The following is a 12945-nucleotide window of genomic DNA, read 5'->3' on the forward strand; positions in this document are numbered from 1 at the left end:
GGATTTCCCCTACCTCTGTGCATGCCACATTCTGTCCCACAATCTGCTCTGGTGGTTGGGGGAACCCTTAGAACAGATTTAGAAGGCGTATGGGGGAGGAAGAATGTTCCACTGAGAAAAGAATATCCCTTGTGCTGAGAGAGCTGGTGACTTTGCGCTACATTGAATACAACCCATAACCTCCAAAATTGATTTTCCATGACACCCCAAACCCATCAGTTTAGATTAGTTTTATGAGAATATTGTGCAAGAAACAAAAGAAAGGAATGAAAATAAAGTTCATACAGAATGTGGCACAAACATGACAAGGAAAGGCCAACAGCCAGAAAGAAAATGGAAGAAAGATAAGTAAATGACCCTGAGAGAAACCGAGGTGGGAGATGGTGTTATGAAAGCAAATGATCTTCTTGACATACAGTTCTACATTTCCTACAAAGATTAGATAACTATAGACATGAACTAATGTTCTGTTATCAGCTTCACATGACAGATTTTTATACCTTATATATAAAACTCAGATATGGCTAACTATTGGGGTTAAAACTATTATCTGCCCCTGTTCTTTGTAATAGACAGTGGAGGAGGCTGGCAAAAAGGAAGTTTTTCTTGCACAGCTTTTAAAAACAAAGTTTGGAGATTCCTTTGGCAATGTGAAGTGGTATAGAAATGATTTAAAGAAACAATTGAACAAATAAATAATACAGTTCGAAGAGGATCAGATGCAGTGCCAACTCTCCTTCCATATCCACCCATTTGCCCTATCCTACCATAGACTGGTTGAGCACATGGGACTTTGGAGATAGATGCACCTGCTTTTGCAATGTCCTTGAAGAGTCAGGAGCACAGGACCATACTTGTACACTGTGGGATGCAACACACCAACACATCACCCTATATGCTGACACAACTGCTCTGAAGAATGGGCTTTCTCAGCCTTTAAACTCCTCTAATGGCTCTTACTGGATTGTTCTGTGCACTGCGCTCTCTGTTTTTCCCCCTTCTGAAAGGACATTAAGGGTAGTCAGTATGCTGTATTAGAATACATGAGGATAACTTAACAAACCACAATTTTATTATAGCTGTTTATTTGTATTCGGCTTTATCCATATTATACATTAAGTATTCACATATTGATTAAATGAGAGGAAAATTCAGCTAAAGAAGTTTCAGCGAATCTAGTCCTTAAAAATGGAGAAACAAAGATGTTATCATTTACATTTCTCTAATAAGTCAACTGCTTTTTTCTTTACTATAGTCAAGTGATTGTTTTCATTGTTCTTTTCGTTTAACCTTTCCTATTCAGTTATGTAAATAAAATATGTACAGACATTCACAGTTAAAATTTAAGATAATTTGCAACCAATACATTAGTATAAACAGTATATACAGTAACACAAGATAAATGGTATTCAACATAAACTGGAAAAGCAACTAACACAGGCGATCATGTTACTCTACACCAAAAATATATTTTCACCCACTGATAAGTTCCTGGATACTGATAGCTTTCTTGTAATCAGCAATAGCTTCTTTCATTAAACCCATCTTGCCACGAATATCAGCTCTGAGTTTAAACATCAGGGAATCATACGGCTGAATTGACAGTGCTGTAAGAAGTTAGAATGGTTATTAGTGAATTCTCAGAGTAAATAAGAATGATATGCTAATATTCATCTGAAAGTGCTTGCATAATTTGGATATAGTTTATTGTGCAATCATCTTCATTTCTACTCAGAAACAGGTCCAGACAAGATAGTCTAAATATTAATTTATTCTATTTTAATATTCAGTCTGTCTCATAGGTTCAAAATGCAGAGAATTTCTTTTGCTGCCGCCTCAATCGAAAGGCAGGAATGTACCTTGGGGTCCCTTCCAGGATCAGAGCTGGAAAAAAGCACTAGGGGGAGCTAAACCTACCTGGGTCCAGTGTGACATCACAAGAGGAAGGAGGAGATGCTAAAAAGCAGTTTGCCCACCTCCAAACACAATTCAAGCGTCATACTGTTGACCAACTATGCATGATTATCCAGACACATCTAGATTGAAAGTTTACACTCCCTACTTCATGCAGCATTTTTGGGGCTGCATAGTTCTGACCATTGGCATCAGAGAGATCATTTAACAGACCATTTTGAAGTTTTGCAATGCCTTTTTAAAAGAAGAGGAAGGTACATAAACTACAGTGGCGCTCTCTCTCTCTCTCTCTCTCTCTCTCTCTCTCTCTCTGTGTGTGTGTGTGTGTGTTTTTACCTTTTGAAATGGCTTCCTCAGCTTGCTCATATTCCTGCAATGTACTGTAGAGATTTGCCTTGTTAAAATATATTGCTGCCGAGAAAGGAGAGAGGCAAATTGCCTGCTCAAAATCTGCTTTTGCTTCTTCAAATTTCTTTAACAGTGTATTTGTAATAGCTCGATTTAGGAATGCAGATTCATTTGTTGGATCAAGCATCAGTGCCTTGGAATAATAGTTATTTGCCTGAAAAAATAAATAAAATGTATATGCATTTTGAAATTGCTTATTACTTTTGTTTTATAAAATCACTAACAACAACATGAGAAATGAATGAAGAATTTTGTTTTAGGGAAGCCTGGTTGTATTCCAGTCTAGATGTTTTCTCCTGTAATTGCCCAATTTGCTCATCATTCAGACAAACATTATTCCAAACAATTGTATTTTGTTGTTTTCTCCCCCATCCCATTTTTTCAGTTGTTGATTTACTGCAAAACTTTATTGTTGTTGTTTATTAAATTTCTATACTGCCCTTCATCCAAAGATCACAGGTCGGTTTACAATATAAAACACAAAATGTGTAACATACTAACAAACAGAAACCATACCCCAGAAACCATACCCCCTACACTTCAAACTTCCACTACAGCTGCAGAATAGTAGTATCAGGTGTGAACTGACTGCAGTACTATTGCTTCACCTGGGGCAAAGGAATAGTCTGTTTGATCCGAGCCAGGACTACTGCCAATAACAGAACTGTATTTTATACAGTGGTACCTCAGGTTACATACGCTTCAGGTTACAGACTCTGCTTACCCAGAAATATTACCTCGGGTTAAGAACTTTGCTTCAGGATGAGAACAGAAATCGTGCAGTGGCGGCAGAAGGCCTCATTAGCTAAAGTGGTGCTTCAGGTTAAGAGCAGTTTTAGGTTAAGAACAGACCTCCAGAACGAATTAAGTTCTTAACCCAAGGTACCACTGTATTGCTTTTGATATGTTCTTAAAATTATTTCACATGTGGTCATTTTGTAAAAGGTTTTTGCAGTATATCACTTCAAAACTGCTTAAATGTGAAGCAATTAATAAATTCAAGAAACAAACAAATAATCCATTGGCAGTACTTTTGATGACAAAAAATAATTATTCCTTTTCAGCAGTGAACTTTTCTGGACTTCCAGAAAAACACATAAAGGACTATCAGTTTCACCTGCTGCATCTATATCAATGCCGACGTGCACAAATTGCCTTTTTGGAGAAGGAAAGTCAACAGTAACAAGGGTGGTAAGCAGTAGACCGTATGAATGCTGGAAAGGGCTGCCTTTCCTTCTAAAGACTGCCTTCCCCTTTGCATGGGGATTATATAATACATAAACATTACTGAACAAGGTTGGTCCTACAATAATGCTTGCAAAAAATGCATTGCTATCTACAATGCATTCTGATATATTTGGTTATTAAGTTATTCAGTGGATCAAAAAATTGCTCAAATTCTCATGATTTTTCGGAAATTTAAAATGCAGAACAGTAAAGAACATTTCATAAGACTTTCTGATAACTAGCATTCTATTTGTCCCACACTTTATTACAAAGTTATACATTAGAGTACCATTATCAGATGTCATTTCTAACTTGAAAGATGCTAATTATAGCTACAGAAGTAGAGTATATTCATTTAATATCTGGGAATGGCCTTTTTTGTCACAAAAACAGCTAGTTCGGGAATGCAAAATTTTAAGTACTGTGTAATAAAAAGGTAAAGGTACCCCTGACTGTAAGGTCCAGTCGCAAACGACTCTGGAGTTGCAGCGCTCATCTCGCTCTATAGGCCAAGGGAGCCGGTGTTTGTCTGCAGACAGCTTCCGGGTCATGTGGCCAGCATGACAAAGCCGCTTCTGGCGAACCAGAGCATCGCACAGAAACACCATTTACCTTCCCGCCGGAGCGGTACCTATTTATCTACTTGCACTTTGACGTGCTTTAGAACTGCTAGGTGGGCAGGAGCTGGGACCGAACAATGGGAGCTCACCCTGTCGCAGGGATTTGAACTGCCGACCTTCCGATCAGCAAGCCCTAGGCTCTGTGGTTTAGACCACAGGGCCACCTGCATCCCTAAGTACTGTGTACATAAATCCCAGTGCGTGGTATGAACACATCCAAGCAGATACACGATCCTGCAGCCTTGCATTTGCTAGTTCCTCCTACGCTTGCTGTTGCTATTGGTGTTGTTGACAGATCAGTAGACAGAGCACTGCTGTAGGGCAAGCAACTGCCCAGTACCCCACAGTACTGCAATATGGGGGAAGTGCATTAGAGTCTAGCAAAGTTCTCCCTTCTGCCTCCACCCCAAAACTTGTACAGAGTGACCTTTCCAGTCAGCCTGGAAAATCAGGATGTGAGTCACCCGCCCTTGAGCTTTAAGACAAAAATGCTTTTTAAGGATTGTGCTAAAAAATCTTCTACTAACTGAAATCATGCAAGCAAACCATTCCAAGGAAAAGAGTTCAGGAAAATTAGCGTGCACAGAATCAAATACAGACCTGTGAAAACTGCCTGTTGTTAAAGTAGATATTTGCTGCATTGAAATATGCCAAAGCATAGCTGGGGTCAACGGAGATAGCTTGCTGATAATCTTTCATGGCACAGTTTAAATATCCCATAAACTGGTTAATGACACCTCGATTAGTAAGCAGCTCTGCACTTGTAGTGACCTGAAATATAGTCAACATAAATAAAATTGTAGGAATAGAACTCATAAAGGACATAGTTGTTAGAAATAGACAGTAATATCTTGATCTTGACAGTTACCTTCAAATTATGATATAAAAGCGGAGATGTTAATATACAGCAGCAGAGCAGATACATGCATGAGAATGAACTTAGAAGTGCAAACTAAACTTGGAAACCCACCCATACACAGAGCACACTTGTTGAAATGGCTACTAGCCATGACGGGCATAACATTTCCCCATGTCATTGGTGCCTACATGCACCATGACCACTGACTCTTCCCCAGCACTATCTACCATGCTATCTAGGCAACTGGCAACCTTCATGCCATGCAGACAATTCACCCTGTGGTCCGCATGCCACCACATCCACAATCAGTGCTTTTTTTCTTTAAAAAATGTTTAGGGCTACTCTCATTTTCCTACTCATATTGAAATACTGCCCCTCAATGAGGCCAAACCTAGATTCACAAAATGTTTAGGGGTATGTGTACCCCTGCATCCCCCCAGAAAAAAGCACTGTCCACAATTATCTATATTCTTAATAATCATATATCACCCACAGCCGTGATCCATCCATCCACCTGAGAAGTATCTTTGGCACAAGAGGATAGATGTTTCTCCCCCAAGGAATGGATCCCTTCTAAGGGAATGTTTCCCTCTTCCTAAAGGTGGACACTCTCCTTCACCAAGACCCTCAATCTCCCTGGCAACTATGATATTTCTGAAGCCCTCCTCCTCCACTCTCTCTGCCCCTCTTGCCTTTTACAGCATGAAATGGAAATGGGCACTATGAAATGCTGTGGCAGCTGCAGTTAAGAAAGCTAACTTAAGAGAGAGAAGTCAACTCTCTCTCACATGAGCAGTAAAAAGAATGTTGCAGAATTGCCCTGAGAACCTGGGGAAATCGGGACACGCAATCCATCACATACATGTCATGTATGCCAGCCTGTGAAAGGCTGAGTGCATATGAGCAACTGTCAAAGATAAGGAGCAAATTATAAGCAAATTGGAGATACTGTGGAAAGACAGAGTTTACATGATGGGTATAAATTACAAGCAAGGAAGGACACTGCAAATGATCAGTAAAAGATCAAATATTTACCTTGAGTGCAGCATTTGTATCTTGAAAGGCAGCAAAGGTATCGCCCATCTGAAGAGAGACTACAGCTCGCCCATCATAAGCAATGTGACACTTGGGATCAATATAAAGAACTGCTGAAAACTGGGCCCAAGCTTTCTGAAACTTTCCAAGAGCCTACAATAATTTAACATAACCAGTAACAAAATCAGACACAGTAAAAAAAACCTCTCACCTCTTTAAAAATGTGCCTACATCAAACTGGTCCCCACAAGATATTTTGGACTACATCTTCCATCATCCTGAACCAGTAGATAATCAGTAAAAGAAGTCCAGAAAATGAGCCTTGAATTGTCGTCTTAATCAGATTTTAATGAAGTAAAATACATGTTACAATTCTAAATAGTTTGATTTTATCCAGTAAAACCAAACCTGTGTTCTCAGGCTCATTATCCATTATATATTGTAGAAAGTGAAAACCTGCAAATGTCATGGGCACAGAAATCCAAATGTCTCAGCACCAGTCTGGAGCTCTGTCAGCCTTTGCTGGCCATCACCTGCAGTGTGATGTAAACATCACCTGCTGAGTGATGCCAACCAGCATCACTCTGTTGGTGCCAACTTCTTTCTGGATAGCGTACTCCAATCTCCCTTTGTGTTGGTCTTGCAACAACCATGTGGGCAAATTCACTCCTGGCAAGATTTCTTCTGCTAGCAGCCAGTGTGGAGCACTGAAAAAAGATGTCCCAACAGAGGAGCTGAGCTACCTTGGTACCCGTTGGATCCCAAACCAGCCCCACTTTACGCTGATGCACAAAACCCCCACTGCTTTGTATTCCCCTACCTACTGGTTGGGGGCCAGTTTTAGAACTGTTCACCAACTGTGCAATCCTTTGCATGTTACAAGAAAGCATGTGAAGCTGTTTACAGAAGCTTGTGAAGACTGAAAACACTACTTGCCACATAGGTATTTGTTGGAAGTATATCGACAAAACTGCCCAAAGGCTGTAAAGCTAGTTCCTAATTTAAATGAGTATTATTTCAAAACAATGTGTAGAGAGCTGCTTTATGACAAACCACAATAGCAATACAGTGAGCTATATGAAATGCAAAGAAAAGGTAATTTGTAATTTCCTTTTTCATATCTCAGTTAATGCAGAACTATTCCAATCCGTTGACTGCTGTGTTGTGCAAGAGTTTCCCAGCAAAGTTTCATTTTAGGACTAACATGTCAACATTTCCACTAGCTTGTATCCATAATTGTTCTTCCATTTGTGGAAAGGTTTCTTCCATTCACAGGAGGATCTTTGATCCAGCAGAGACCCCAACTGGTGGAAAGCGGGGATGGAGGTATTTTCTCCAATCCTGCCCTCCCACTGCAGTACCCACTTACACCTTTCTGGAGGGCTATGTAGCTCAGAGCATATTTCCAAGGAGCATAGGGGGTGGCAGGAAGAATTAGTGAAAACTGCTCCCCCCCCCCGCCTTCTGTCAGCAGGAGTACCCCATGAGCCAAGTGCTATGCACAGAATCTCTAGATCCAAGGCTATATGTAGAAGCTCCTCCTCACTTACTGAAATAGTCATGTTTTAATTGCAGTGCCGCTATCTCAGTAGGTCCGATCTTCTATAGTAATGTCTCATACCTCTATGACTCTGCCAGTCTCTTTCTCCTTAACCACTTTGCCAGTGCTGTGACAAAGGGTTCTAGTCTGGACTTTAACATGGTTTATTACTAGGGATCATAGTTGTAAATTTCCTGCCTAAAGCCCATATAATCTCTGTCTCTCATTTCCGTGTAAGAAACCAATTTTTCTACTTCCTGATATGGCAGGTTATTTATTAGGCAAAAGGGTTTAAGGCATACACACATTTTAAATGGACACATGTCCTGACCTCACACAAAAGGCGATCCATATACAGGGTGGTACACCTCGTGACATTGCCAGCAGGATAAAGCTGAGAAGTATGGGAAGTTACAGGTTGCACTATGGGAACTATGGAAAACAGCTCCTACTCTGCTTCTTTTCCCTATGAATTTCATAGGAAAATAGTACTGCTTTCTAGTATTGATCTCCAACAGTTAAGAGTGCTGTGTACGATAGGCACAGGTCTTACATAAATCAGAGGGAATCAATTCTTCTTACTGGTTAAAATAGATTTAATCTAGGTATGAGAAATGGAAATAACTGACCTACAACCACACTTATATGTGCTGGTTATTTTATCCTTAAGAAAAGTGTTTAAATCTTTAATGTTCATTATGTATTTTAAGTGAACGCCCTAAATTGTCAGAGGAAGTTTAAGATTGCTGAGTGTAGTCGCATATTATAAAGACACAGTTACCAATACATTACCTGCAAACTATATCCTGCACAAAGTCTGGCCTTTATGCACAAGGGATTCAGATGTATTGCTCTTGCGAAATCTTTCTGGGCTTGTCTGGTACCTTTCTCATGACCATATTCCAGATATGCATTTCCTCGTCCAATATAGCCATCCAGAGAAAAGGGATCTAATTTAATAACCTTTGAAAATGACTGCACAGCTTCTTCGTATTTCTGAAGTCTGAAAATCAATACACATTTGAAATTAAGTGTTTTATTAGCAACATTTGATATTATATACTTTACAATGCCTGTATGAGAGGGATATTTTGGCTACAAATTATATTTATGGTCCTGGTTTCTGCACCATTGCTTGTTCACTCATTGTAAAGTTGTTGTTGTTTAGTCATTTAGTCGTGTCCGACTCTTCGTGACCCCATGGACCAGAGCACGCCAGGCACCCCTGTTCTCCACTGCCTCCCACAGTTTGGTCAAATTCATGCTGGTAGCTTCAAAGACACTATCCAACCATCTCATCCTCTGTCGTCCCCTTCTCCTTGTGCCCTCCATCCTGATGTTGGGAAATTAACTAAACTTTCTGTAGAGGTGGGGAGCCCTCTGAGGAAACAAGCTCCAAATCTCCGTCTCCCATTTGCAGCCTATCCAGAGTGGAAGAGGGGTTGAAGAATAGCTGCTCTTTTCACACGCTTTCTGTGCCCTTCCTGAACTGCAGCGCAGACTAGAGCATCCCCAATCTGGTTGGACCAGCCCTGGAGAAAAGGCAATGGTGGGGGAACAGCCTCCAGCAATTTTTGCACTGCTGCCACTGCCCAGCTAGCATGCTAAAAGGATTCCACACTGATCTGGCCCTAGGTGAAAAGCTTGTGGGAAAGAGCAGAGCCTACAGGGCCTAAGAACTAAAAGCACACAAGAAATACATTCAACCTCTTGCTCAGGAAACCACCCACTGCAACTGAAATGTTCCTCAACTTCTGCTTTGTCAACTCTATTGTAAACCATGACTTCAAAACATTTATTCTAAATCCCTACTGTTCAGTATTATTACCTATGACAGCAGTGTCCAATATTTTGAAATAGTTTACCGTCTTTTGGCTTACTCAGTGCTACTTCTGCAAAGTCCTAAAAACAGAGAAAGAAAATATGTGTGATGCACCCAGCACTGACGTCACAGGCATCATCCATTAAGTGCCTATAATGCTAGCACATTGCTCATACCCACAGCTCTGAGTGGAAACCAGCACTTTCTGAGAAAAAAGAAAGTTTTTAAATTTTATTTTAAGTATGTATATCCCATCATTAATCCAGAGATCTCAGTGCAGGGAACAGTAAGTCTGCAATAAATAACAATCAACAGCAATTAAAACATGGCACATAGACCAGATATAAAGCAACTAACTCAGCATAGAATCAGTCACAGTCCCCAAACATCTTTGTAAATAGCCAGGTTTCAGACTGTTATTAGAATAACATCAGTCCAGACATTCCCATCAAGAACAAGTCATCCACCCAGTTCCCTGATATTGGAAACATCTAACCAGAGCATTTTCAGTCCAGATTCATTTTCCAGTTACTAGACCTCACCTAGCCAACCACAGCAGCCAGACACCAGATGTACAAGAAACTGCACATCTTCAGCTGACTCAGATAACATGAAGAAACACAGCTGGGTGCCATCTGCATATTGATGGCATCCAAATCACCTCAGCCAGCAGCTCCATATAGATGTAGCATTGGGGACAAAATAGAATCCTATGCGACCCCTCAAACCAATTTACATGGGGCTGAGTAGAAGCCACACACTTCCCACCCTCTGGAATCGGCCCTTTGGTTAGGACTGGAATCATCACACCACTGTGCCTAATACCCTCAGTACATAAAATCATTCCAATAAAATGCAGAACTAGGAGAATCAACAGAGCTGCACTCTCTCACTACAGAAAGAAGTCGTCCGTCAGGGAGACCAAAGCCAAACTGGGGCCTAAAGACAGAATGAAGTGAATCTAGATAAGCAGCCGTCACCAAGAATATCTGAAGCTGACTGGTCACCACCCTCTTGAGTGCCTAAGCAACTAGGCTATATTCAGAATAGACCTACTGAAAGTAACAGGACATGACTAAGTTAGGTCTGTACCTCTAGTGCATTAGCATGTTGGTTCAAATCTACATAGAGTAAGGCACGGTTGATCAACACTTTCAGAACAATGTCCTTGCTGGGCTCAAGAAGAAGAACAATCCCATAATCTTTCAAAGCCTGTAAAAATACACACAGTAACTGGTAAATAGTGCAAAATATGGAATCTCATTATCCTGTATAAAGACATTCTAATCTCCCCATCTGATTAATTACCTGTTTGCTTTTCAAAGAAATAAAGCAGGGTGGAGAAGCCTGTGGCCCCCCTTCAGATGGCACAGAGTGAGCTACAACTCCAACCCGCCCTGACCATTAGCCAGGCGGACTGTGGCTGATGGGAGCCAACAAATTCTGAAGGGTCAGAGGTTCCCCATTCCTGGAATAAAGGCTTGAGAAATGTGGCTTATATTATATAACTTTACTAGGGTGTCTAACAAAGAATTAAATGTACAATTTTCCAAGTTTCAGCAAAGTTCAGAGAAAATGATTGATTTTCAGTATTTTGTTTTATCCTTAGTTTCATGAACTATAGTGACTATAAAGTTTGCTGTTATGAAATACAAGGGAGAAATAGATTAAGAATAAATTTGGCATAGCTAAAAGCAATTCATTCTTCCCAACCTGGCGATTTGGGGAACGAAAAGGACCTAAACCATGGCACTGTAGCTGACAGGAGTGCCTTGAGCGACCCTTGGAAGTCAGTTTATCATCAAAACTACAAGATGATATCATGGACCTTGGAATTTCCCAATTGCACCATCTGCTTAATCACAAGACTATTGATTTTGTACTACCTCTGGTCATCTTAGTAAATCTGTCTTTAACTGCAGTAGTTACATGTGTATGATTAAATTTTATTGGTTAATCAATTTTTATTGGTTTTCACAGAATAAAGTTAAGAAAAAATACAGCAAATTAAGAAAAATATAGCATTTAAGTAAGTTTTTTAAAATGCAGGTTTTTTTCTTTCACTGAATTTGCACATTCAGCAAATCTTTTATGAACCAACCATCAAAGTATTCCTCATATGGGGTACAAAGGCAGGGAAACAGTTAAGACCAGTGGGTTTTGTGGGGGAAATTGCCTATGCAAATTAGCATATTTAGTGTAATTTGTGCATAGGAAATTTTTCAGTGTGCATATTTAGGAAACAAGGCCAAAAATTTTGAAACCTCTAAGCTTGGCTAATATTGTATTTGCAACTGGCATCCATTCATTTAACTAATAAACTTATGAAATAGAAAGGTTTCCATGGAAAAGCAAAACATTGGAAAATTTACATTTTGGAAAAATTTACATCCGACATCACTGGTTAGAATATTCATACACTAATAGGCTTGGGATGTAAATACTGAAAATGCAAGTAAAAGCAACTGGCACTTTTTGCTGTGAAATATTGGCATCATGACAACAACAAAGCTAAAATCAACACAGAAAGGCAGAACAACCACTTGTCATTTGCCATATTAAATGTGCTTTTGCAATCATCTATTCACATCACTGTGGGTTCTTAAGGTGTGCAAGGGTCTGTCAATGTGATGCTATAAATTCATAAAATCATAGAATAGCCTTCCCCCAACTTGGTGCCCTTCATCTATTAAGTAACTCCCATAATCTCTGAGCGTTGACCATGCTATCTGAGGCTGATGCCATGTTAGGGAAAGCTACCACAAGGATCCAAATGCAGAGGCCGTTACCAACAAAGTAACACAGTGTGAAGCTCCCCTTCACACTGTGAAGAGCTCAATGCAAATGCTACAATGTACACAGAACTCTAGACTGAAGTTAGTAAACACAGTAAGTGAACAAATGTCATAAACTGGGAAAAGGCATGATAATTAAAAATAAAATCAGGACATTCAGATTCAGAAATAGAGGTAAAGCAATTGAAAAGTATTGTGTGACTGCCCTTTAAAAAAGAAACATACATTTTTGCTGTCCTTCAAGAAGTGGTAAGAAAGTGCTCTATTGTAATATGCCAAAATGCAACCATTGTCTAGGTCTATAGCTTTACTTAAATCTTCAACGGCATGTTTGTAAGTCTGTAGGAAAAAAATGACATGGCATTAGTCATATTACCTAAACTCATCAAATAATCTGTATAAATGAATATCGCTACACATTCCTCTATATGTAATCCTGTGTTGGCAGGTTTTCTATTGATATCTGTTGAAGTTTATAAAATTATGAAGGTGAAAACAGTGGAGAGAATTTTTCTCTTTCATAATACAAGTGGTCATTCAGTGAAGTTACCTGGCAGGAGATTAAGGACAACATTTCTTCACACAAGGTATAATTAATTTATGGACTTCACCACCATAAGACATAGTGATGGCCAGCAGGTTATAGGGCTTTAAGAATAGTTAGACAGAAAAATAGATATAGGAGGCAGAACAGATCTAACCAAGCCTATTAATCAAGCTTGATA

General features: G+C 39.7%; 1 protein-coding gene across 1 annotated transcript in view; it reads right to left on the reverse strand.

The window, feature by feature from the left end:
• Window positions 1-1067: 1067 nt before the first annotated feature.
• Window positions 1068-12945, reverse strand: part of TTC6 (tetratricopeptide repeat domain 6) — a 61995-nt gene continuing 50117 nt past the window's right edge. The window contains exons 29-36 of the mRNA XM_082213402.1: window positions 12446-12559; window positions 10518-10637; window positions 9432-9505; window positions 8396-8606; window positions 6064-6216; window positions 4770-4940; window positions 2251-2476; window positions 1068-1607 (exon numbers count right to left, since the gene is read on the reverse strand). Coding sequence (XP_082069528.1) covers window positions 1474-1607; window positions 2251-2476; window positions 4770-4940; window positions 6064-6216; window positions 8396-8606; window positions 9432-9505; window positions 10518-10637; window positions 12446-12559 — 1203 coding nt within the window. The 3' untranslated portion in view covers window positions 1068-1473. The remainder of the gene's footprint in view (window positions 1608-2250; window positions 2477-4769; window positions 4941-6063; window positions 6217-8395; window positions 8607-9431; window positions 9506-10517; window positions 10638-12445; window positions 12560-12945) is intronic.

Source organism: Podarcis vaucheri (genome assembly GCF_965113315.1).
Source record: "Podarcis vaucheri genome assembly, chromosome: 1".
Lineage (NCBI taxonomy): Eukaryota > Metazoa > Chordata > Lepidosauria > Squamata > Lacertidae > Podarcis > Podarcis vaucheri.